General features: G+C 43.9%; 1 protein-coding gene across 1 annotated transcript in view; it reads right to left on the bottom strand.

Annotated features, from left to right (window-relative positions):
- Positions 1–18,172, bottom strand: part of ANKDD1B (ankyrin repeat and death domain containing 1B) — a 58,646-nt gene extending 40,474 nt beyond the window's left edge. Inside the window, exons 1-3 of the mRNA XM_023207999.1 lie at positions 17,815–18,172; positions 12,922–13,025; positions 9,359–9,457 (exon numbers count right to left, since the gene is read on the bottom strand). Coding sequence (XP_023063767.1) covers positions 9,359–9,457; positions 12,922–13,025; positions 17,815–18,172 — 561 coding nt within the window. The remainder of the gene's footprint in view (positions 1–9,358; positions 9,458–12,921; positions 13,026–17,814) is intronic.
- Between the last annotated feature and the right edge of the window lie 8,733 nt (positions 18,173–26,905).

A 26,905-nucleotide genomic window follows, 5' to 3' on the forward strand; every position in this document is an offset into this window, starting at 1 on the left:
TATAAGGATATTAAGTGTAATACTAAAAACTGGGTGCAAGGTAAAGGCCTATCAACAAGGGAATGCTGAATAAGTTATGGAATAGTCAGACTATATAATGCAAGCACTAAAAATAATGAATTAGTGCTACAACAATTGACTTGGAAAGATTTTCATGAGCTTTGCTAAATAAGGAAAATAAGATTGAGAATAAATATGATATAATCCCATTTGCTAAAAAGGAGTGATTAAGAAAACCCCGTACATGTATATATGTATATATCTATATCCATCTATAGGTGGGTTGGTGGGTAGGTAGGTAGATTGATTAATATAGATATGACTATGGGAGCAGGAGAAAAGTACAGAAATAAACACATATATCTCAGATTGTTAAGTATAGTTACCAGAGGAGGAGAGGGTACACACAGGTGAAAAAAACACAAGTTATAAAAAGGATCTCATTTATATAGATACTACTTAAAATATTTTATTTATACAAAATTATTTAGATTTGTCTGTGTGCAAACACGTGTGTACAAAGTTGTCAGACTGAAAGAGACCAGGATTTACTGACCCATAGGGATGCTGCGGGCAGTTGTATGCTGACTTGTCTACCAAATAAGCAGGGAGAAAAGTGTGGAAGGAAGCATAGCCAGCAGTTAACATTGGCTATTTTAGGGAGGTGAGATTCGAGGGACATAAGCAAAAACATGCATCTGCGCCCCAGGCCCTAAGTTAGAGAAGCAGCATAGGGCAGACACTATGAGCCTGATCTTCAGGATCAAGCAGAACTAATCTCAAATTCTGGTCACTTTCTTTTTTTTTTTTTTTTTTTTTTGAGACGGAGTCTCACTCTGTCGCCCAGGCTGGAGTACAGTGGCCGGATCTCAGCTCACTGCAAGCTCTGTCTCCCGGGTTCACGCCATTCTCCTGCCTCAGCCTCCCGAGTAGCTGGGACTACAGGCGCCCGCCAACACGCCCGGCTAATTTTTTGTATTTTAGTAGAGACGGGGTTTCACCGTGTTAGCCAGGATGGTCTCGATCTCCTGACCTTGTGATCCGCCCGTCTCGGCCTCCCAAAGTGCTGGGATTACAGGCTTGAGCCACCGCGCCCGGCCAAATTCTGGTCACTTTCTATCACTTTCAAGTACGGGGATCTTGGTGAACTTAATTCTAACTGTCAGCTTCAACTTCCTTATCTGTAAACTCAAGTGTCTGCTTTTCTGTTTCCTTTAGCTCCACGAAAAAGTAATCCATTTCCTCAGTACAAGTGCCTGCCCAAAGTAAGCTCTCACACTACATTTTATTTCCCTCTTCTAATCAGTTGTGTTTGTGATCTGGAAACTGTTTGTCAGATGTACGCAGTATGAGTAAATGCGTAAGGAATGAGGGCCTGCGGCACACTTCTACTTGGGAAGTACATAAGCCTTTCGGCATTTATTTTGGCTGCCCCCAAGTTGCGTTAATGTATTCTCTTATTCTCAGTAGAATTCACGTTGGGAGAGTAAAACAGCAAGTCCCAAATTATTGAGGCGTAACTCTAAACTGGTGATTCTCAACTGGGGGTGATTTTGCCCCCAGGAAACATTTGGAAAAATGTATGGAGACATTTTTTACTGTCATGCTGTGGGTGGGGGGAGGTTAATACTAGCACCTAGTGGATAGAGGCCAGGGATGCTGCTAAACATCCTGCAATACACAGGGCAGCCCCAACCACAAAGAATTATCTGGCCCCAAATGTCAATAGCACCACTGTTGAGAAACCCTGCTCTTAATGTACATATCCTATCAAATTTATATTTCAGCTGTCAGTCTAGAGGGTGAGTTAGTCCATTTGTAGGTTTACAATTCCAACATGAAGAAGACTCTTCATTTCTGGACTCCTTGTCCCAAAGAGAAATGATGTACAATGACTGACTACTTGAGGTTCTCCAAAACATGTTCCCTAAACACAATTCTACCTCTTAATTTGGACTTCCCTACAAGTCAGTGCTCTATATTTAGTAATACTAAATCTGCTTTCAAATATGAAAGAGACCAGAAGGCCAGGCGAGGTGGCTCATGCCTGTAATCCCAACACTTTGGGAGGCCGAGGCGGTCAGATCACCTGCGGTCAGGAGATCAAGACCAGCCTGACCAACATGGAGAAACCCCATCTCTACTAAAAATACAAAATTAGCCAGGCATGGTGGTGCATGCCTGTAATCCCAGCTACTCGGGAGGATTGCTTGAACCTGGGAGGTGGAGGTTGCAGTAAGCCAAGATAGCACCATCGCACTCTAGCCTGAACAACAGGAATGAAACTCCACCTCAAAAAAAGAAAAAAAAAAAAAAAAGCCAGAAATATTTGAGACAGGTGACAAATCACTCTTTGATAGGAGATCTATTTTTTCCCTAAGAGGTAATTCCTAATTGTCTTGTTTTTCTAAGACCAGCCGAGCGGGCGCAAAAGAACCAGCGGGTAGGCAAGTGTAACAGCAAAACTGCACAGTTTATTTTGGTAACCTAAGGTGTGCGGGAGAAGTCTGTCGGCCTCCGGCAAAGAAGGCCGGCAGAGTCCCCCCGCGGTGGGGCTCTCGGACGGACTTCCCACAGTCCCGACATCCCGACAGGACTGGGGCTGTAAGAGGGCCGCCGGGGCTGTGAGAAGGCTGCGTGGCTCAATGGCGGAGAGCAGCTTTTCTAGGAGTGGGAGGGCAATAGGTGGGGCATGGGCGTGTCAGGGGCGTTCCGCAGGTGCGACCAGGTAAATCTTGGTCTCTTCAGATTGACGTCACCTGGCGCATGCCCAGTTGGTCTGCACCCTCCCTGGGCGCCGGCTGCATTTTCGCGCGCGCGGGACGAGTTGGGGGTGGGGGATGAAGAACCCGGAAGTGCACCATCTTGCCTCGGTTCATCCAAACAGTCCAACCTTTTATTGATAATAGTGATAAAGGGGCGCCGTGGTCTGTCTGGCTACTTCCTGCCGCTACCAGGAGAGTTACCCGCGTCTCGGCGAGGGTGATGGGGGTCCCCGAGTCTCGGTACCTTCAGTTGTCATCGTCCAGATGTAGGAGCTGGAAGGAGCTCCCAGGATCCTGGGAAAGGGGGTCACGTAGAGGCGCGGCACCTGTTCTCAGGGTGGGGCAATCAGACTTCCAGTTTCCTCCCTGCTGGCAAGCAGGGCAGGGGGGTTGCTGGTGGACGAGGGTTAGGACATTCACTGGCCTAATGTCCTGATGCCTTGCACTTATAGCAAGGCTGCGTTGGGACTCGGGGACCCTGCGGACACCTGTTGGCATAGTGTCCTGCCTTGCCGCACTTATAGCAGGCTCTATGGAGTCTGCGGGGTGTGTGCTCTCTGGTCTGGGGTTACGACTGGGCTGTAAAGCCGCTGCTAGGAGCTGAACCTTCTGTTCAAGGCAAGTTTGCCGTCTCCTCTCTGGAGTTATAGACCTTAAAGGCTAATTTAACTAGGTCTTGTATTGGTGCCTGAGGACCATCCTCTACCTTTTGAAGTTTTTTACGAATGTCAGGAGCTGATTGAGAAATGAAATAAGACGCCAAAATGGTGGAAAGATCGGCCAATGAAAAAGGGACGTGTACTCTGACTACCCCCCGCCCCAACCACCTCTCGCAAAGGTGCTAACACTGTAGGAGGGTGTGGGCAGAGATAGGGGACTCAAGACAGCCAGTTGGGGGCCCCGAAGGAGGCACGGGACTGAGTGGATTACTAGTAGATAAGGAGGAGGAAGGAGGAGTCTGGGCAGGAAGGGAGGGGGTGGGGAGAGCGGGGAGAGAAGGAGTATAGGGACGAGAGCCTAAGGCCTAAAAGCCTTGTATGTAAATTTCGGACCACTTGCCTAGCCGCTGGCAGAAATTGCTGAGGTCGATCACGCCACAGTGGAAAGGAAAATTAACCGCTTCCTCCTAAGTTCTTGTTCAAGCTGTAAGGTTTTTAAATTGGCTAGGAGGCACCCTAAGGGGGTGCTCTTTGGAAATTTGGACTGGGGGGGTTTCCCGTTTGTTTCCTCTTTACCGACACACAATGGACACAATGGAAATGGAAGTGGATCTCTGCCTGGCTTCAAAGCGTCCTTTGGAACCAGCAGAGACAGACTGGAGGCTCTTGAAGCCAAAGTGGAGGGTACCTTCAGGCGGACGTCTCCGTCCTGCAAGGCTCTCCGAAGCCACATGGTGGCTTCCAAGCCACTTGGTGGCTCAAAATGGACCTCGGACCTGCGCAGGATTTTGGCCGAGGGACACAATGGACACAATGGAAATGGAAGTGGATCTCTGCCTGGCTTCAAAGCGTCCTTTGGAACCAGCAGAGACAGACTGGAGGCTCTTGAAGCCAAAGTGGAGAGTACCTTCAGGCGGACGTCTCCGTCCTGCAAGGCTCTCCCAAGCCACTTGGTGGCTCAAAATGGACCTCGGACCTGCACAGGGTTTCTGGCCGAGGGAGGTAAAGAGGAGACAAGGGCACTTACCCCAGAGAGGCCATGAGAGTGAGCGAAGCGGGTCTCAGGTCCTGGTCCGTCCGCTGCGTGGAACGAGGAGGAGGAGGCTCCCCGGACCCTGGGGGCCCTGAGGAGGGGTCTCCTCCCGGGTTCGGCACCATCTGTCTTGTTTTTCTAAGACCAGCCGAGCGGGCGCAAAAGAACCAGCGGGTAGGCAAGTGTAACAGCAAAACTGCACAGTTTATTTTGGTAACCTAAGGTGTGTGGGAGAAGTCTGTCGGCCTCCGGCAAAGAAGGCCGGCAGAGTCCCCCCGCGGTGGGGCTCTCGGACGGACTTCCCACAGTCCCGACATCCCGACAGGACTGGGGCTGTAAGAGGGCCGCCTGGGCTGTGAGAAGGCTGCGTGGCTCAATGGCGGAGAGCAGCTTTTCTAGGAGTGGGAGGGCAATAGGTGGGGCATGGGCGTGTCAGGGGCGTTCCGCAGGTGCGACCAGGTAAATCTTGGTCTCTTCAGATTGACGTCACCTGGTGCATGCCCAGTTGGTCTGCACCCTCCCTGGGCGCCGGCTGCATTTTCGCGCGCGCGGGACGAGTTGGGGGTGGGGGATGAAGAACCCGGAAGTGCACCATCTTGCCTCGGTTCATCCAAACACTAATTTCAAAGCAGCCTACATTTTAAAATTCCAAGCTCCGATCACAAAATCTAAAAGCTGGGAATTCAAGCTGCAAACAACCTAAGTCTCTAAAACCACAAATTCAGAATGGAGCCATTGTTCCTCAGAGGTAATGAATCACAGCTCACAGATGTAAACTCCCTAAGAACCTCCATAAAACAAATTCTTCTGGTATGAAACTGGCATGCCTGAGACTACTTAAGACCATGTGTCACAAATCACACTCACAGGTGGCGGCTCATGAAGCTCTGTAAAGTGTACATTGCCCAACAGTCACTGACAACCTGTCCTCATTGCCAGTCTCGTCATAGGTGAAGTCAGTAATTTCCTTTGGGGAACACTTCTATGTTAGGAGCTTCCCAGAGATAAGAAGCTCTGTGAGCAGATGTTTTTATCCTCTGAGCACCACTTTCACCCACCTGGGATTCTTTACTCCTGTCTGGAGTAAGACCCTCCATTTATCCAGTCTGCCTATTCCCAGTACTTGGGGGTGCTGCTCACTTTGGTCCCTAGCATTCAGTGCCTTGAATGGCACTCAGTTAGTACAGTCTCTATCCTTGCTCCCCAGAGAGACTGTAGGCCCTGCAAAGCCATGACTCTATATCATACCAGTGCTTCCCAAAAACAATCACCTGGGAATTTTTTTTTAATGCGGATTCTGATTCAGGCCTGGGGTGGGGCCCAAGATCTTGCATTTCTAACAAGCTTGCAGGTGATGTACATGCTTCAAGTCCTGGCACCACACTTTAAATAGCAAGGACTTCTGTCTAGTTGAATCCTCAGTAGTTGACACTAAGACACACGCACAACAGCCACTGAATAAATACTGAGGGTGAAGGGGATCAACTGTTAGCTCTTTACAAATGGTGTTAGAACTTAGAAGAAGTCAAACTCAAGGCTCATCATTCAGATAAAGAAGCTGCCAGACTGGGTCAAACGTGACCTTGCTTGAATTATGAAAAACATTTGACTAGTTATGGAGTAATGCCACTGTAGATGATTTAATCAGTTATAAACATATTTAACTTAGTGAAACCTTCAAAGCAGGAAAAAGAGACATACCAGGAATTACTATATTTCCCACCTGATATTATTTCAATCTTCAAGCAAAGTTAAGAGAAACAGTCATGCTTCAGAGACAAAGTAATGCAAACATATGTTTAGAAAAACCTCAAGGAGAACAAGTTGGTGAAATATCTCTCCATCATTTCAGGAATAATTTGAAGGGGTGGCCTACCCCTCCACACCTGTGGGCATTTCTCGTTAGGTGGAACGAGAGACTTGAGAAAAGAAATGATGGAACGAGGGACTTGAGAAAAGAGATGAGACACAGAGACAAAGTATAGAGAAAGAAAAAGTGGGCCCAGGGGATCGGCGCTCAGCATACCAAGGACCCACGCTGGCACCAGTCTCTGAGTTCCCTTAGTATTTATTGATAATTATCTTTACCATCTTAGAAAAAAGGAAGTGGCAGGATAATAGGATCATTGTAGGGAGAAAGCAGTAAGACATATGAATAAAGATCTCTGTGACATGAATAAGTTTAAGGAAAAGTGCTGTGCCTTGATATGCATATGTAAACATCTCCATAAAACTTTTTAGTGCATATAGAGCAGCATTGCACTAGCAAGTCCCGCCCTTCGCCCTAAGGCGGTTTTCTCCTTTCTCAGGAGACAGAACACACAATCGGGTTTTATACCGAGATGTTCCATTGCCCAGGGACGGGCAGGAGACAGATGCTTTTCTCTACCTCAACTGCCAACAACCGCCAAGAGGGCTTCTTTCCTTGTACTAGTCCTCCTCACTGTTTGGGTGAGGGAGAAAGGACAAGATGGAGGAAGGTGAACAAGAAGGCACAATCCATGTTGCTTCCGGGTTCTTCCTCACCAACTTTCCAGGGCTCAGGAAAATGCAGCCCGCCCCCGGAAGATGAAGATCAACGGAGCATGCGTCAGGTGACGTCAATCCGAAGAGATGGAAACTTACCCGGCCATGCCTATGGAGAGGCCCCTATCACGCCCTTATCCCGCCCACTGCCCCTCTTACTTGTGGACCGGAGAACCTCACCAGAGAGCCCTGCCTGGACTTCCCTGGCCCCATTACCTGAGGACCGGAGAACCTCGCCCAAGAGTATGTGCATATTTGCAATAAAAGGCTGCCGCTTTCTTAGGCTGGAGTGCAGTGGCCCGATCTCAGCTCACTGCAAGCTCCGCCTCCCAGGTTTAGGCCATTCTCCGCCAGTAGCTGGGATTACAGGCGCCCGCCACCTTGCCAGGCTAGTTTTTTGTATTTTTTAGTAGAGACGGGGTTTCACCGTGTTAGCCCGGATAGTCTCAATCTCCTGACCTCGTGATCCACCCGTCTCGGCCTCCCAAAGTGCTGGGATTACAGGCTTGAGCCACTGTGCCCGGCCAAGGCTGCCGCTTTCTTATGTACTTTGGCTTCATGTTTAATTATTTAGCTCTCCTAAATTAAATTAAATTAAACAAAACACTCACCACAGACCCTTCATGGGTGTCAGGCTGGGGGATGATCAGGTCTTTCCCTTCCCACGAGGCCATATTTCAGACCATCACATGGGGAGAAACCTTGGACAATACCTAGTTTTCCTAGGCAGAGGTACCTGCGACCTTTGGCAATGTACGTGTCCCTGGGTACTTGAGATTAAGAGAATGGTGATGACTTTTAACCAGCAAGCTGCCTTCAGGCACTTGTTTAACAAAGCACACCCTGCACAGCCCAAAATCCTTTAAACCTTGAGTCACCATAGCACATGACTCTTGCAAGGACAAGGTTGGGGGTAGGGTCACAGATTAACAGCATCTCAAATACAGAACAAAACGGAGTCTCTTATGTCTACTTCTTTCTATATAGACACAGTAACAGTCTGATCATTCTTTTCCCCACATAATTGATTTGCATTCTGACACAAACCAGTCCTGTATTTAACATATCAGAAACACGGCAATCCTCAGATATGCTGTTTAAAAGAAAAGATGCAATCTAATCTGGCAATGGATACATAGGTGTTCGCTGTAGGATTCCCTCTACTTTGGTATAGTAAAGATTTGGGGTTATGGTTCTGGTTAAAACGAAGTAAGCACAGTCCACTCTGTCTCTCCCACCAAAACACATACTCTGGAAAGAATGCATGGAACGTATACCTACTATATACCCACACACATTTTAAATTAAAAGTTAAAAAAAAAAAAAAGAATGCATGAAACAGCTGAGGACTCTGTAAATGGTATCAGGTGGATTGGGGAAAAAAAAAATCAGAACTCAAAGTAAGGACAATCCTGCTGTGACTTTCCAGATTTTTCTTTTCCTCCCATACCTTCCAACTTGGACTTGAGGCAGTGCAAATCATGGAACTGTGCCCTGGGCACAGTCAGAAAGATTTCCAACAGAAGCTCTCTCATTCTGGTGTAAGGAGTAGAAGGGAGCCCCTATAGAACAGAGAAGGTAGGGGAAATTCTCTGCTTCTTTTTTCTCTGCAGGCCCTGCCCCCTCCCCGCAAGCCAAGCCCCACTCCCAAAGCTACAACTTGACAGTGGTAAGGGTAGCAGCAGTGGCTGGGCAAGCACCTTAAAGTCCGACATAGGGGAATCTTTCTCTCTGACCAGAGGAACTGTGGTCATAAAGCAGGGTGGAGGGAGAATCCAAATGTTATCTTGTTACCCTCCCCCACTTGGTCCTGGAGGCAGACCTATTCGTGGGAAGTACACAGCAGGGCTGGGAGATCACAGCCTTGGCTTTCCAGTCAGAGGACCAGGAAAACAGGGCGGGGAGCTGCAAAATGTAGGGGAGTTGATCATGGAGAGGATGGAGCCTGAGAAAGGGATGGCATAAAGTTGTGTGTGTGCTGCTGGGCTTACCCCTGAGCTGTTTAATAAGCCTATTTATTATCAGAGTTCATAGAGCAAAGTCAATATTTAAAGTCTCTGGGGTCAGTTAGCTTCTGTCTTCCACATCCCAGATTCTACTCTGGACAATGATCTTGCTTTTACAAATGCATGCTATTGGCCATAAAGTCAATATGAGAAAAAAAGCAAAAACCCAGATCCCATAGGTAAAAGGGAAACAATTTAGTCCCCAAATACAAAGAGCACATATATGTATATTCTCTGAAGAGACGTTTCCAAAACAAATACTGCCAATTAAAATATTTTGCATGTATGTGAAGAAAAGATGTCTGGAGTGATCAGATTCTCCCTGTACATTGGTTATGCTCCAATTTGTTCTACTCAAGATGAGCTTACCTTATCAGCAACATCCACCCTGGCCTTGTGTTTAAGCAAGAAATCCACTGCAGATAAATGATTTCTCCCCACTGCAAAATGCAGGGCTGTGCGGTTCATCTGAGGAAGCATAATTTATGTTTTTAGTCACTGATCATTATTTAGTGCTTTTAGGTTTCCTGTTTCTTGAATGGCCATACTTTTCTATCAGGTGTTTCTATTTTGATTGTTTGGCTCCACTCTTTGCCTTTACCTTTGAAAGTTGTGAGAATTGTGTCCAGCCGAATTCTGCCTTCATTATGAGATAACAGCAGAGAATTTGGCAATCCACTGAAGGACACGCCTCAAGCTGAAATTCTTGTTTCAACTTATATTGTATTGTAGCATTATGTTGTGGCAACATAATGGGTTTCGTTTAGAAAGTAAAAGTTGGATTTCCCCCTTATATAATCATTAATAATGGTAAATTTTTCTGCTTAGAATATACTAATAATGCATAGTGGAAATTTTCCTAGGTATTCAATCCACTCATGTTCATTCTTCTCTAAGTTTTTGGACTGTAAACTTTACTGAAGCAAATAAATTCCTTTTGAAAGGAAGAAGGAAGGGAGGAAGGGATAAAAGAGCGAAGAAAAGAGGAAGGAAAGACAGAAAGGCAGAGGAAAAGCTATGACCATCTTGCTCCAAAGGAAAGTCCATGTGGTGCTCCTGGGATACCCAGAGACAGTCTAATACATTTCAGACAATGAAAGTTTTGCTTGGAAGTGATATGAATCATAATTCCCATATTCTAGACACTGTTTTTGCTCCCAAAGAAGATGTCTGGGCATGGCTTTACTATTCTTTGTTACACATAAATAAGAAAAAAAATGAGAACTGTTTAAATATTTGATTTTCTTGGTAGTGTCAACCTAAATAATAAGAGACTTTCAAAAGAAAAGATATTTATTTGGGAATAAAGCATTGCAACGGGAATATGCATATCACAGTAAACTATGTGTGTATTTAGGGAAGTAAAAGAAGACAAAGGTTTTTAAAGGAAAAAAAATGAGGAGGATTACATAATTGTTTTGAAATAATTACCCTTTGCTGCAAAGTTCAACAACAAGCTGACTCCAGTCTTAGATTAGACAGGCAGTTTCTGGGCAGTTGTCCTTGCAGAAGTATTTTCTGTGTAAGGTTGTGATGGCCTTTGTGTAAGGTTGTGGGTTTTGCAGTCTTTTGTGATAGTTTTTGTTATCAAGTATACAAGCATGAGAACCCTGTCTTCATGGCCTTCCCCAGCTCTATTTGTCAAGGTTTTCTTAATATCGGTGACCCCATTTTGATTCTGAAAACTTTCACAATAGCTAAACCAGTGATAAAATAAGTTCGACAAAACATGAGTTATGGCTGGGCACAGTGGCTCATGCCTATAATCCCAGCACTTTAGGAGGCCAAGGTGGGTAGATCACCTGAGGTCACGAGTTCGAGACCAGCCTGGCCAACATGGTGAAACCCTGTAACTACTAAAAATACAAAAATTAGCCAGGCGTGGTGGCGTGCATCTGTTAACCCTGCTACTAAGGAGGCTGAGGCAGGAGAATTGCTTGAACCCGGGAGGTGGAGATTGCAGTGAGCTGAGATTGCGCCACTGCACTCCAGCCTGGGCAAGAGCGCAAGACTCCGTCTCAAAACAAAACAAAACAAAACAAAAAAACCCATGAGTTTTGACTTTGTCTGAAATCTGGAGCTTTGTTCTACTATGTCAAATATGGGCTTATAAGCTCCACTATTAACTTTACTTGTGAATAAGGATGTAAGCCAAAATTTCACCCAAGATAATTCAATAAAATTACTTATATTTTAAAAAGCTCCATCGTCACTGGTTTTAAGGAACTCTCCAAGTAACCATGTCAACGATTTGCTGTAAACAGTAAACAGATGTTATGAGAAAGTATAATACAATTCATTAGGAATTTATAATAACTTGCCACGCTGTAAGTTAAAGTGTATTCGATTGTACTATCTCTCCAAGTACTTTAATATTAAAAAAAAGTTTAAAACAAAATAGAAAGTTGAATATGGAAAAATGTTAAATGGTTTAAACAGTATACTAGAGAATCTATTTCCTGCTACTTGGAAAAGTGATTATTGCTTCACTTACTCCCACAATTAACCTTTCATGGTCAAAATAATCTTCAAAGATACCTATCCCATAAATATTTTTGAAACTATGCAAATATCCCCTTCAAAGAGACTTGCTTACTTCTTTTCTTTTCCTTCCTTTCCACCCTTTTTCCTTTCTGCCTTTCCTTCCTTTCTTGATTCCTGTTTTTTCTTTTTGTCCCTAAAATTGTTATGCTACAAAAGGTTGCTGCTTTCCTATTCTAGGATATCTATGGAACATGAACACTATATACACTCATAACACATCACACACACACATTATACACATAGACATATCAATCCCCACACTTATCCCCACACATAAGCACAAAGGCCCCCAACACATATGCACAACATCTTCCACTGCACCTAGTGCGTGATTTCAGATTCTGCAGCTTCAGTTTCTAGGACCTTACTGCCTGCGATAGATATAGGTTTTGTGAAACCTGAGTTTAGACTATTTAGGGAGTCTTCTTTAAAGCCAGAGTCAGAAAGCTTAAATAATTGCAGTTAAAATGCCTTATAATTTTTCAGATTTTACAAAATCATATAGTCATAGGAATATATTACTAGAGCCCTCTCAGTGCCTTACAAGGGGCCTGTACAAGCAAGGGCCCTGAAGCTTATGCTTCATTTACCATTAAATAGTAAATCATTTACCATTAAATTTACCATGAAATACAATTACCCACCACCCAGGTGGGTGCCACACCCACCTGGAACCACTCCACAAATTGTCCTAAGCAATTGACACAGCCTCCAACCTTCACTTTGATAAACCTGGCCTCAAAGGACTATCAGGAAATCCTCACAAAAGCAAGCAGTAGAGAATCCAAATTTATGGCAGCGGACTTTCCCTCTGCTAAAACCCAGGGACTTAAAGAACAAGTAAGAGCCAGGTTTCAGGTAAGGCCTCATTGCCCAAGAGACAGATACACTACATTTCAAAACCAGTACAGTGAAAATCCACATGCCTCTTTAGATTTTTAAATTTGTAAAAACAGAACCACACAGGACATCATTGGCAAGAAAACAACCCAGACTGTGTAGCAAAAAATGTTGTGCCTTTCCAGAATGTGTGAGGCCAAACTGATCCACAGGCGACAATCCAGGACCAGGTCCAAGCCTATAACCCCGACAGCTGGCTTTACCTATAACCCCGACAGCTGGCTTTACTGCCCACCCACAGACTTTGAATAGATATGCACGAAGATTCTGTGCACTGCTCTTCTTGGAAGAGGAATTAAAACGCACAGAGCCTCTTCCGCTGTTTGACTCCACCTTTTAGCTTAAACACCCCGGGATTACCAACAAAGGAGCGCTCCCTTATCTCAGCCAGCACCATGATTTTTACTTTTATTATTATTTCAGATGTCCTGTGTAAACCCAAGCCATTACTGGAGTAGTCACTTGTCATATTTATGACTTCTACTCACATTGTTCACAGCATTAATGTTAACCTTGTTTTCAGACAGCTTCTCCATAAGATCCAAATTATTGCTTTTAGCAGCATTCTGAAAGCTTCTCTCATCTGGCAGTACTGAAAGAAAGCAAGGCAAGCATGAACTAAGGGAATTTAAGGAGGCCAAAGAGAAAGCACATTTCATAGGGCAAACCTTGTAACAACAGCCTTGAAACGAAACAACAGCCTTGAGTCTTTTACATTTAGCTATTTTTATTTAGGACACAGAAACTTTGCTTCAATATCTTATAAAACTGTAGTATCAAGATTCAATTTTCTCCTCATGCTGCAAGGATTTTCACACCCTTAAAAATGTTCCTGGCCCCAAACAAAACATTATTCATAAGGACCACCCTGAAGTCAGTAATGTGGTATCTGGCTTAGAAGGTCAGAAGGCAGTAGACTTCCCAGGGGACATTGTTTGTAAAAAACCTTGTACAAGATTAGGCAGGGTGGAGTCCAAATGCTCCTACAGCTTACAGAGATAAAACTGTTGTCTTCAGAACTCTATACAGACGCTAGGCCTGCACGAAGAAAATTTCAAAATGCAGCCCATCATATATACAGACACAAAGGTAAAGGGGATGAAAATGTTTTATTCTCATTGATATAAAAACACAGAGAAGTAGATTGACATCTACTATAAACGTCATATTTCACATACATATACACATTCATATGGTAGGCTTTATTAACTGTCATAGAGAAGATTCCAGGGTTTATTGAGTTTTTTTGTTATGTAGGGGAGTAGAGGGCTCTCAGAGAACAGCCCAACACGAAGGGATAAGACCAGAATTGAGGTTAAGTAGGAGTCAATAACAGACCATCTCCAAACAGAAAGGACCTGTAAGAGAGGTTTCTGTAGATGTGTTGCTGAATAGTTTCCTAAGCGTTTGCTTGTTCTTAAATTATACCATCATGACATTCAATGTTCCCCAAGTTTTTGCCGAAGCAAAGACCGTTAAGGATACTGCCAAGTCCAATCAAGGACCAACCAAGGAGTATCTTCTTGGGAAATACTGTTATGGGCTGAAGTGTGTCTCTCCAAAATTCATATGTTGAACTACTAACCCCAAGTACCTCAGAATATTGACTATGTTTGGAGATAGGGCCTTTAAAGAGGTAATGAAGGTAAAATGAGGTCATATGAATGGGCTCCAATCTCATATGATTGCTGTCCCTAAAAGAAGAGAGATTAGGACGGACACACACACACACACACACACACACGGAAAACCAGGTGAAGGCAGGGAGAAGGTGACCATCTATAAGCCAAGGAGAGAGGCCTAAGAAGAATCCAACTTTTCCAACATCTTGATGTTGTACTTGTAGCCTCCAGAGCTGTGAGAAAATAAGCATCTGTGGTTTGAGCCATCCAGTCTGCTGTACTTTGTCATGGCAGCCCGAGCAGACTCATACAGATTCACATGTTCATTCTTTCTGTTACCTGGATCCTTCTCTTCCTTCCTACCTCTACTCTTGTCACCATTCTAGGTGACTTCAACCTCCTCACAGATGATTAATCCAACACCTTGGCCTCTTAGTTCCCTCTAATAATCTTCCGTAGATCTGACCTCAGTCATCAGATTTCAGAGACACATTCCTGAACTAATCATCACTCAAACTGCACTACCTCTGAAATCTTGACTTCCAGAATCCTATTCTTTGACCACAGCTTCTCATCCATTCCGCTCAGCTGCTCTAGTTCTCCAAGTCCAGAAATTCTGCAACCTTATGAAGTCCTCCAGTCCACAGTTCTAACCCTTTTTCATATTCTTCATTTCTGTGCCCTTACTTCCCTCCTTACCATGTTTAGATTACATGGTGCCAGTTTGTTTTCGCTGCTGTAACAAACTACCTGACACTGAGTAATTTTTTAAAAAACAGAAATTTATTTCACACATTCAGACCATAGCATATGGTCCACCTATGAAATCACTTCTATGCAAACACCTCCCTCACCATTCTTTTCCTCCATTAGACTAGTTGGTCAGAATCCTAATTCTGAGATTAAATCCAACTGCTACTTGCTTTGTTTCTGTACTTGAACAGCTAAACGGTACTGGAGAAAAACACACAACCATGCTGTGGTAAACATTGCTAGTGTTCATCAATATCTGCTGCTTCTCTTCTACCTGGTCACATGTGTAAGCCCATATCCCAGCCTGGATACAGCTAGATGAGGTGTATCCAATGGGCTGAAAGCAGAAGTGATGGCATGTCACTTTGGGGCTGAGTCAGCGAAAAGCCTGTGTCACCCTCTAGGTCTCTTTTCCCTGCCTTATCAACACTGGAAGCCATGTGTTTAAATGAAGGGTCAAAAGATGGTGGTACCTCCATCAACTTGGTATTGGGAGATAATTCTCTCTGGGTCTCTCACATTTCCGCACATCTTACAAGCAAAAGCATTGACTGGCTTTGCTCTTTACTATCTTTTCAAGGATGTTTGTATAGTGAAAAGCCTTGACAAATAGAGATAATGTCTTCCTCTGGAGCAAAGGGCAGGTTTGCTTTCAGCCTTGGAAGAAAGCAATGGTAAGGCATGCTTACTGACTATTACAAAAGATTTGGGTTCCCTAAGTGCAGGATTTTTCTGTAACACAACCCACTGTGTGAGCAGGTGTCATTTGGCATCTTTATATCTCCCTGTGGGAATTGGGGCTTGGAGAACTGAAACAAATGTTAACACTCTGGCTACTGCTACTGCTGTGAGTAATGAAATCCATCATCTCTGATCCAAAAGTATCTTCTGCCAGCATCTCTATCACCTAGTAAGCTAACTTGTGAGATTACAAGTAGGGTAAAATCTCAACCCCTTTATGATCCTTGACACCTGGGTTCCTGAGAGACCCTTGCCAACCTATTTTGGACATGCTACACGAGCAAGAAATAGATTTTTCTTTTAAAGATGGGGTCTTGTTACGTTTTCCAGGCTGGTCTTGAACTCCTGTCCTCAAGTGATCCTCTCACCTGGGCCTCCCAAAATGCTGGGATTATAGGTGTGAGCCACCACACCCAGCCAGAAATAGATTGTTTTTATGTCCAGTCACTCAGACGTAGGAGTCATTTATTGCTGCAGGAAAAGCTTACTTTGTCCTGATTGATACACACGCTAACAGGTCTCTTAAATTCTTCCCCACTAATCTCAGCACGACTAGCTAGCCTCTACATTTCCCTAGTCTTCCCTTCTTCAATATGTCATATCCTTTCCTTTCTCCTCAAATATCTGAATTTACTAATCTACCTAATTTACTTCCTCTCACTACCATCACCTAATTCTCAGTCAATACCATTGCCTCATATTGAAAACAGAAGTAGTAGGACACGAATTCCCACATCTTCCCACCTAGGTGAGTCTACCAACCTACCTTCATTTATATATAGAGGATGAAGCATCCCTGTACCTAGGAAAGGCCAACCTCTACACCTGGGCTCTGGATCCCATCCCCTTTTTATCTTTTCAAGTGTTTCATATGTCAGTCTCTTGGAAATTATGTCTTCTTTCCTCTAGATCACTTAATCTCTCTCCAGTGGATCACTTCCTTCAAAAAATACGGAGATGCCATAATACCCTAAGTGTAAAAAACCCTCCTTTGACCCTAGCTTCCTTTCCAACTGCTGCTGCATTTTTCAACTTTCCATTACCCCAAACTTCAGTATTCTATAATTGCTGTCTCCATTTCTTCATCTCAGTCTTGTCTCAACCCATGCTACTCAGACATCTTTCCCACCCCTCTACTGAAACTGCTCTTGTTGAGGTCACTCCGTCTTGCCAAAACCCAGTCATCATACCTCTGTCATGTGCATTGAGCTCTTGGCAACTGTGACACAGAGGAACACACACCCCTTGTAACATGTTCTTCTCTAGAGTTCTGGTAAACCAACTGTTGCTTTCTAGTCTTTTCTACCGGCTCTTTTTCCTTTGCTTGATCTCCAACTATTGAAATGCCCCAGGGTTTATATAAAACAAATAACCTGTTGATGTAGGCATGATTCCTCCATCTTACAGATGATGAAACTGAGATCTTCAAAAGTTATACCACTTGTTCATGCTTTATAAGTGATAGAATTGTCCTAGGCAGCCTGACTCCAACCACATCACCCTGTCTCATGGCCTTCACTGCACTTACCTTAAATTCTCTTATTCATTTATTTGCTTACTTATTTTATTGTCTATCACCCCTCCACCACAACAGAATGTTCCACCAGAACAGGGGTTGTCTTGTTCTCTCCATCCCTACATCTAGAACATGCCTAGAAAATAGTTAAGCCCTTGAAAATATTTCCAGAATGACTGAATGACTATATCGAGGAACTGGTGTACAGCTTCCAAGTCTAATTTAGGAAATAAGGCCATCCCAGCCAGTAGGCTTAGATGGTGTGCCCCGTTAAGAGACTTGAGTACTGGGAAGGCTGAGGTGGGAGGATCACCTGAGCCTGAGGAGGTCTGTGACTGCACTACTCATTCCAGCCTGTGCAACAGAGCAACAAGACCCTGCTTGCGGGGGGCCGGGGTCGGAGGCAGGTGGGGAGTGGAGGGTGCCGGGGAGAGACTTGAATCGCTTTCAGCTTTTGAACTGCTTAACAGCTGCCTTAGTTTATACTACACATTATTCCCAAGGCATAGATGATCCACTCCATGCTTTAAAAACTTAAGTGCAGAAAGATAAGTGATTTATTTAAAGTCAGACAATAAATCGGCGCATGAGTCACGATATAGGAGATAAGAAGAACACATGAAACTCTTATTTGCAAAAGGACTTAATCATTATTTTTAAAAGCCTCCTCCTTAATTCGGAAGAATAATACTGTTCTTCCACCCACAGTACATGGTGGGGGTGGATTCCAAAGCTGAAAACCAGCCAACAGGGGGTGCAGCGGTGGAGGCTGGGACTCGGGGTCCCAGGGCGGAGTCGCCGCGCCAGTTTCACTCCCGCAGCTTCCGGAGGCGATGCACTGGGTACCTTTTTAAGTCCCTTCGACCCAGCCCGCCCCGCAACCTGATTTTCTGAGACCTTGTCCCGGGACTCACGGAGCTCGTGTCCGGCAACTGCCGTATCCTCCTCTCCAAGCCCCTCCCGCTTCGGGATCTGGGACAGGGCCCTCCAAGGCAGGGCGTCCGCGCCCCTCAGGTCCTCCCTGAGACCCTTGGCGGCAGCAGCCGCCGCGAGCAGCAGCCCCCCTACCGTGGCCCCGTGGCCGCGGGCGCGCCCGGCGAGGTCCATGGTCGCCTCCGCGGACCCGGAGCGTAGGTAGGGCCAGACCCAGACCTAGACCCAGACAGGCCCAGGGCGCGAGGTTGGACGCTGGCAGGTCAGCCCGGCCGGAGCGCAGAGTCCGCTCTCTGTTGTGGCGGTTCGCTGGGAAACAAGCCCCTGGTTCCAGCCCTGCCCTGACTTGGGCCGGCCTGGGAGAATCCGCCCTCAGGTGTGGCGTGCACTGTGCTTAAGGTTTGGTTCTCCGGGAAATAAAACATCCTGCGAAATCTACAAGCCCCAGTGAACTCCCACTTCTACTCTACCACTTCTTTGTACAATTTTAAGAAATGTCAAGGTTGAATTTATAACCAACACTATAGGAACTTCAGTATTAAATGATTTCTAAATGGTCTTCCAACATTTTCTTTTGAATAAAGTAAGACTTGATTTCTCATTTGAAGATCACGCAATTATAATCTCTCCTGGCGGATTCTTTTGAAAAGTGAAATAATACAGAAGCAAGTCAAATTCTGACCCCCCAAATAAACTTCAAATAAGAAAGGTAATCAGGTTTTCATTTATTTTTTATTCTTCTTACAAATTTACAAAAGATGTACCATTTTAATGTAAATTATGTAATATCAATGTTCATTTCAAACTTGCCAGCTTTTCCCTTCAAATTATTGTGCACCCAATTTGAGGCATTGAATTCAAAACAATGTTTCCTTATCAATGAAAACAAATGACAAAATATTATTTATCAGAACACCACCCGTAACCTCAAACTTTCCTTTTTTAAAAAAGGGAAACGGGCCTCATGTTTGTAATAGGGATATGATAAAAACAATAGCAGATAAGTTGAATTGAGTATTATGCAGATATATCAGACAATGTACTAATATGGAAAGTATAATATGTAAATGGAAAAACAGGGCACAAATTATATGTGTATGTAGCATGTTTACAAGTACAATTCTAAAAATCAGAAGAAAATACCCACACAAAAGAAGGAATAATAGTGAAAACAGCAGCAGATCAGTGGAAAGCGTACAGTCAAGTACAGAAAGATCTCCCAGTCTGGGCAACAAAGTGAGAACCCCTCTCTACAAAGTTAACCAGGCATGGTGGTGCGTGCCTGTAGTCCCAGCTACTTGGGAGGCTGAGGTGGGAGGATGGCCTGGGAGGCAGAGGTTGCAATGAGCCAAGATTGTGCCACTGTGTGCCAGTCTGGGTGATAGAGCCAGACCCTATCTCAAAAAATACATAAAATAAGAAGAAGAAGAATAAGAAAAAGATCTGAATTGTGTTATCCAACTTTGAAACTGCTTTCAGGCCGGGCGCGGTGGCTCAAGCCTGTAATCCCAGCACTTTGGGAGGCCGAGACGGGTGGATCACGAGGTCAGGAGTTCGAGACCATCCTGGCTAACACGGTGAAACCCCGTCTCTACTAAAAATACAAAAACCTAGCCGGGCGAGGTGGCGGGCGCCTGTAGTCCCAGCTACTCAGGAGGCTGAGGCAGGAGAATGGCATAAACCCGGGAGGCGGAGCTTGCAGTGAGCTGAGATCCGGCCACTGCACTCCAGCCTGGGCGACAGAGCGAGACTCCGTCTCAAAAAAAAAAAAAAAAAAAAAAAAAGAAACTGCTTTCAAATTCTAAACCAAGAAATTTACTTTTTAAAAAATCCTCTTATCGATGACCAGAGAAAATGCATCATCATTTTATGCTATCTAGCCTTATAATAGTATGTGGTACTTATCTTACTCTACCAGATGAGACAAAAACTCCAAAGCAGTGCATTATGTGAAACTTAGCCATAGCTGGACTTTACTTCCCTGAGAGCTTGGACTAAATGAGAAGCTATGAAGTATACTGTGGGAGGTATTTTCTTTTTCATTCTGTTTCAAATATCAGGTTACTCTCAAGCAGAATATTAATTCTAAGTGTGCTAATACATAAAAGCTTGCCCACATGATCTGGCACTACTCATCTCTCTGATCTTGGGCCCTACAATTCTTCATTCTTCATCCAGTGTTTCCTGGTGGAGAGCCATCCAGCTTTTATTTCCTCCCTTTGCCTAGAACCTCTCTCCCCTACCTCCACCTCTGAATTTTTTAAATAGTTTTGATCCTTTGTATCAGTAAGGTTTCAGGTTAAATGTCACTTCCTCAGAGGAGCCTTCTTGGATCATCTTATTCTAAAAGTGTCCCCTACCTTCATGTTCCATTCTCTTATGCTGTTGTCACTTTCCTTTGTAGCACTTACCACTGAAATGTCTGTATTTGTTTAGTGTCTGTTTCCACAACCAGAAGGTAAACTTCATGAATACAGTGATTTTTAAAAGTTTGTTGGGCCAGGCGTGGTGGCCCATGCCTATAATCCCAGCAATTTGAGAGGCTGAAGTGGAGGATGGCTTGAGGCCAGGAGTCTGAGGCCAACCTGGGCAACTTAGTGAGACTCCAGTCTCCACAAAAAATTTAAAAATTAGCTGGTGGTGGTGGTGGTGCACACCTGTAGTCTTAGCTACTTGGGAAGCTGAGATGGGAGTATGGCCTGAGCCAAGGAGGTCAAGGCTGCAGCAAGCTGTTATCATGTCACTGTATTCCAACCTGACAGAGCAAGACTCTGTCTCAAAAAAAAAAAAGTTTCCTACTGCATCTCCAACGGCTACCCAACCTGCAATAAGTATTTGTCAAATAAATATGGAATGCAATTTAGCCATGTGAGCAGTAACTTGTCTTTGAGTCCTGAAAGCTTTAGTTTTTTCCCTAAAGGAAAGTCTAGACTAAAAAAATATGTTCAATTCTGAAGTAAACCTTTAAAACCAGATCCTGTTCGAGGATTCCATATTTTTAAAAACATCTTCCTGGATTTCTCTTTGCCCTCCTCTACCAGATGATTTCTCCCTAGACTCCCACTTTGTATATTCACCTCTTATAGCCCTTCCTACATTGAATAGAAACTGTCCCTGGAGTGGCTGTCCATTTTTTGAGGACAAACATGTCTTAATAATCTTTATGTCCTTTGTCCGCTAGGATTCAGCTATAATTAATAGGAAAGCCCAAGTAACTATAGCTTAGTTTTTTTATTTGCTTCTTGTGCAAGTCTCAAAGTGTGCAGGCCAGTGCTGGTATGTCTCTGTTTTACAACGTCCCCAGGAATCAGCCTCTGCAGCCCACTACTCCACCATCCCCATGTGCAGCCCTTATGTTTAGGTGTAAACGGCAGCATCTGCTTTCAGGCAGCAGGATGGAACAGAGAAATAGAAAGAAGAGGCAAAGAGAATGCTACAGCTGCAACAAGGGAAGTTTCCCAAAAGCAACCACACATAGTACTTCTTTTTTTTTTTTTTTTGAGACAAGGTCTCGTCTCACTTTGTCACCCAGGTTGGAGTGCAGTGGTGCAATATCAGCTCACTGCAACCTCCGCCTCCTGGGTTCAAGCGATTCTTTTGCCTCAGCCTCCTGAGTAGCTGGGATCACAAGCGTGCCACCATGCCCGGCTACTTTATGTATTTTTAGTAGAGACGGGGTTTCACCATCTTGGCCAGGCTGGTCTGGAACTTCTGACCTCAGGTGATGCACGTGCCTCAGCCTCCCAAAGTGCTGAGATTACAGGTGTGAGACACCGCACCCAGCCAGTACTTCCTTTTATATCCCATTAGTCAAAACTCAGTCACATGGCTACCCCTAGCTGGGAGGGTGTGAGCTGCAAGGATGGGAGATATATTGTAGTCATCAATTCTGTAACACCTATTTTTCACACTATCACATATTTTTAATTGAGATACTAAATTGTCCGCCTCAATTGAAGTTGAGTTCTTCCAGAGAGGATTTGCATATGTTTCTGCCAGTCACTAGGGACAATACTAACCTCACTTTAATTACATTTTCTGCTTGAGCTCTTCAGGATGATATCATTTGTGTGAATTCAGATTACAAACCTACATGTGTACTGGTTTGTGATTCAAATTCTCACTGGCAGTCCCTCCTTCCAACCAGTGCCAAGGTTGAGCAGGCAAGTTGCTTTGCTCCCTCTTTCTTCATGGAGGATTTCTCCTTTATCCTTGCTCTGAAGGTATAAACCTTGGTGTCCCATATTTATGTACTGGTAACCCATTAGACTCCCTATCTTAGGTATTATTTCTTAGTGGTTTATAAAGAATTGATGAAATATAGTAGTCTATTCTGGGTGATCATGTGCCAAGCTAAAATTCTAATAATATGGCAGAAAAGTAGAATGTTGAAGGACAACCAGGATCTCTGCCCAGAATTGCTAGCAAAACCCAAAAAACCTTGGCATATCTCACACTTGTGGATGGTTTCAGAGATCACATTTGATGTTTACCATATTCTAAGAGGAAAAAACTTTTGAGCCTTCATAAAAGAGAACTAGATTTTATCCTAGAACTGACTCAATCTTTATTTTTCCTTTTTGTCTCTAATTTAGGAAATCTCTCTCTCTCACTCTCTCCACAGACACCCAAGAACATGAGTGATATTAGGAAAGTATTGTACATAAAAATGCACAAGATGATCTAGAGCAGGGAAAGCAACTGGTGAAAGCTAAGCAATGAGTTAGACGGCCAGATATTAGACAACTGATAAGAACCTGATAAAAGACATGGAAAGAAGTGTTTTCAAAGAGGCCCAACAAGAGTAGACGGAACTCAGTGATAGGTATGTGGCTGGCAGAGGTAGTGTGTGTGTGTGTGTGTGTGTGTATATATATATACAGGAAAGAGTCCTCTACACTTAAGAGACAGGTTAGAAGGGTTAGTACCATTTGTCTCTGAATTATCTTTAATTTCCCTGAGCATTCTGTAGACAGCAGCAGTTACAAAGTAACACTATCACAATTGCCTCATACTGGTAAGGGGAACGGTTCAATATTATGATTTGCTTAATAAATGGAATCATGTTTCCAATAGTCACCATAATGTCATTGGAGTTTTTCTTAACAACCTAATTCAGTTATGTATTACAAAGCAAAAGCCATTAGTCCTTAATTATACAATGAAAAAAGTTTTTTTCTCCAGGGAAATAAACATCACCTCTCTGTGAAGTTTACTAAAATCCTGCCAATACAAAGTGTGTTCAAATATATCACTGCTTTTCAAAATGGAACATTACATCAAAGAAAATTCAGTACCAGAGCCAGGCATGGTGGCTCAGAGCTTTGGGAGGCTGAGGAAGGAGGACTGCTTGAAGCCAGGAGTTCAAGACCAATCTAGGCCACAAAGCAAGATCCTATCTCAACAAAAATTACAAAAACTTAGCTGGGCATCATGGCACCAGCCTGTAGTCCCAGCTACTTGGGAAGCTGAGATGAGAGGATCTCGAGCCCGAGAGTTCCAGGCTGCAGTTAGTTATGATCATGACACTGCATTCCAGCCTGGGTGACGGTGAGACCTTGTCTCTAAAAACAACAGTTCAGCATCAGGTACACCAGGTATGATTTTTTAAATGAAATATTTCCTCAAAAAACCATTTTATTAGCCCCAGGTTAATAGTCATATTTTAAGTCTTCTTGCAAATACTTTCAAGCCACTCCAAAAGGACACAGTATAATAATAAAACATGTATAAAGCAAGCCATTATCTAATAAAGGGAAATAAATACAATTGTCTCCTTCTGGAATGCCCACTCTTTAGGACCTAGTGTGAGTGCAGCCACTTAGCCACCATTCTGTCTTCCCAGAGAAAAACAATAAGATAGTAGTAAACACTCTTGGGCACATACTATTTATTCATTTACATGTCAACAAATGACTCTCCGTATCTACTGTGTGCCAGGCCATACCCTTCATACTTGGAATTCAGAGATAAGTGAAAGCCCAGGATCTCTTGGGGCCTACAATATGGTAGGGAGAAACCAACATCGGGGGCCATGCAAAGAATGTTTCAGGATCTTTGCAGAGAAACAGGAGCACAAAATAGTGACTGATCAGTTTTTCCAGAGGGCAAGGAACCGTTTTCTGAAGGTGGCCCCTGAGCTGAGTTGAAAGACGAGTGACTATGTAGGTGGGAGATAGAAAAGGGGCATTCAGGAAGCATATTCTGGACAGAGGGAACAATGGAGCACAGATGGCAGAAAGGAGAAACAGCTTGGTCTGTTCAGGAAACCCTGAATGCCAAGCCAGTGTTTAGAGTGCATCATGGACAGTGATATATAGGAGCTAGCTTGTACTGGCTTGCAAGAGCTGTTAAAGTTTCAGGAATTTTGTGAACTGGTTGACACCACATAACTTGAAATCTGTTATGGTGGGAGTATTTACACCACAGAAATAATCATACACTAAAAATCACTCCCTTTTCCTACTCATTCCACTGCTAATCTTGGAGACAGTTGAGAGCTTTTGAAAATTGCTTTGTTTTTTTGACATGAGTGTGCTATTATGGGAACGCTGTTTATGGCTAATCTGTAAAAAAATGCGTGAGATGGTTTAGAGCAAGGAAAACTGACACATCAGTTGGAAAGTCAGAGTTTAGACAACTGATAAGGGTTTGACAAAAGAGATGGAAAGAAATGGATATTTTCAAGAGGCCCCACAAGAGTAGACAGAATTCAGTAACAGATACAGGGTTGGCAGAGGTAGCAGTGGATACAGGGGGGATGAGTTAAAAGGTAAGGAGTAGTAAATAAACACATTTGTTAATGAGGGCAGAAAAAATATCTCCTATTAATTGCTACATCTCTCTTGCCTTTAACTTACAGCCTTCTTACATAAATGCCTATAACCACTGTCTACATTTTCTTAGCACAAAGTTCCTTCTTAAATTCTGTTATATGGCTTCCATTACCCACGGTGATGCTAAAACTTCTTACTCTAGAAGGTCACTTCTTCAGTGGGGACACTGACCTTGCAGATACCACAATTCCCATGCTAACTTTAAAATAAAGCACTTCTGGTGGAGTGAATTAAATTTATAAATACTTCTTATAATGTTACTTTTCCTACTATCACATAAGATTGAGGAAAGGTGGGCCGGGCGCGGTGGCTCAAGCCTGTAATCCCAGCACTTTGGGAGGCCGAGACGGGCGGATCACGAGGTCAGCAGATCGAGACCATCCTGGCTAACACGGTGAAACCCTGTTTCTACTAAAAAATACAAAAAACTAGCCGGACGAGGTGGCGGGCGCCTGTAGTCCCAGCTACTTGGGAGGCTGAGGCAGGAGAATGGCTTAAACCCGGGAGGCGGAACTTGCAGTGAGCTGAGATCCGTCCACTGCACTCCAGCCTGGGCGACAGAGCGAGACTCCGTCTCAAAAAAAAAAAAAAAAAAAAAAAAAAAAAAAAAAAAAAGATTGAGGAAAGGTGTATAGCTCTATATTACAGGGACAATGTAAAGACTGACATTAAAAGAGACCTTTGAATTACATTGAAGAGAGGATTATACACATGCAAAGAAATTATGTCATTTGTTGTTTTATACTCTAATACGCATATATTCCAAACGCATAGCCCATCCTCCTTGAGACCTCCTAAACATGTTATGAATTTGAAGTGTCTCTGCATTATTCAAGTGAGGCAGGAAAAAGTTACTCTAAGTGATCCTTCTTTTTTATATTTTATTTGAATACAATTCTAATAATTCGACATTTATGCAGTAAAGGGTTAACCCAGCAGCCTCAGGTTACTCAAGCCCTGCACTTTTCAAAGAGAGGTGTCTTCAGGTACTGGCCCTTCCTTAGCTCCTGGGAAATGACCTGAGCCCTTGGAATTTCCAGTTTGATAATAGTGTTCTAGTATGCCTGAGGCCTTGGGCTGCATTTTGTTAGTTTGATGAGATAGTTTATGCTAACAGTATGACTCATGGTGAATGTCTGTTTTTGAATGGCTGAAGCCCTGGGCCATGAGGTATCACTACACCTCTGGGGTCTTGAGACTTAATAGGTAAGGTGAGTCACATGTGTGATGCATGTCTGTGTGACTGACTTCCAGCAAAAACCTTGGACACCAAGGATTGGTTTGAGCTTCCCTGGTTGGCAGTATTTTACACATGCTGTCACACATTTCTGGGAGAATGAAGCATGTCCCCATGTGACTCAACGAGGAAGAGGCACCAGGAAACTTGTGACTGAACTGATAAAGAAATAGGGTACTGCAAATAACAAAGCCTAATATAACGAATTGACTTAGGGTTGGAGAGAAGACTTCAGGGAGTCGGGACAAAAATATCACAGACTGGAAAACTGGTGACTTGTTTGGTGGTGTATTAGGGTTCTCTAGAGGGGCAGAACTAATAGGACAGATGTATATATGAAGGGGAGTTTCTTAGGAAAATTGACTCACACAATCACAAGGTGAAGTCCCATACAGGCTGTCTGCAAGCTGAGGAGCCAGGAAGCCAGTCTGAGTTCCAAAACTTCAAAAGTAGAGAAGCAGACAGTGCAGCCCTTCAGTCTGTGGCTGAAGGCCTGATAGTCCCTGGCAAATCACTGGTGTAAGTCCAAGAGTCCAAAAGCTGAAGAACTTGGAGTCTGATGTTCCAGGGCAGAAAACATGCAGCACAGGAGAAAGATGGAGGCCAGAAGACTTAGCCAGTGTAGTCCTTCCACGTTCCTCTGCCTGCTTTTATCCTAGGTATGCTGGCAGCTGATTAGATGAGTGCCCAACCAGACTGAGGGTGGATCTGCCTCTTGAGCCCACCGACTCAAATGTTAATCTTCTTTGGCAATACCCTCACAGACACACCCAGGAACAATATTTTGCATCATTTAATCCAATCAAGTTGACACTCAATATTAACCATCACAAG

Source organism: Piliocolobus tephrosceles, chromosome 4, assembly GCF_002776525.5.
Source record: "Piliocolobus tephrosceles isolate RC106 chromosome 4, ASM277652v3, whole genome shotgun sequence".
Lineage (NCBI taxonomy): Eukaryota > Metazoa > Chordata > Mammalia > Primates > Cercopithecidae > Piliocolobus > Piliocolobus tephrosceles.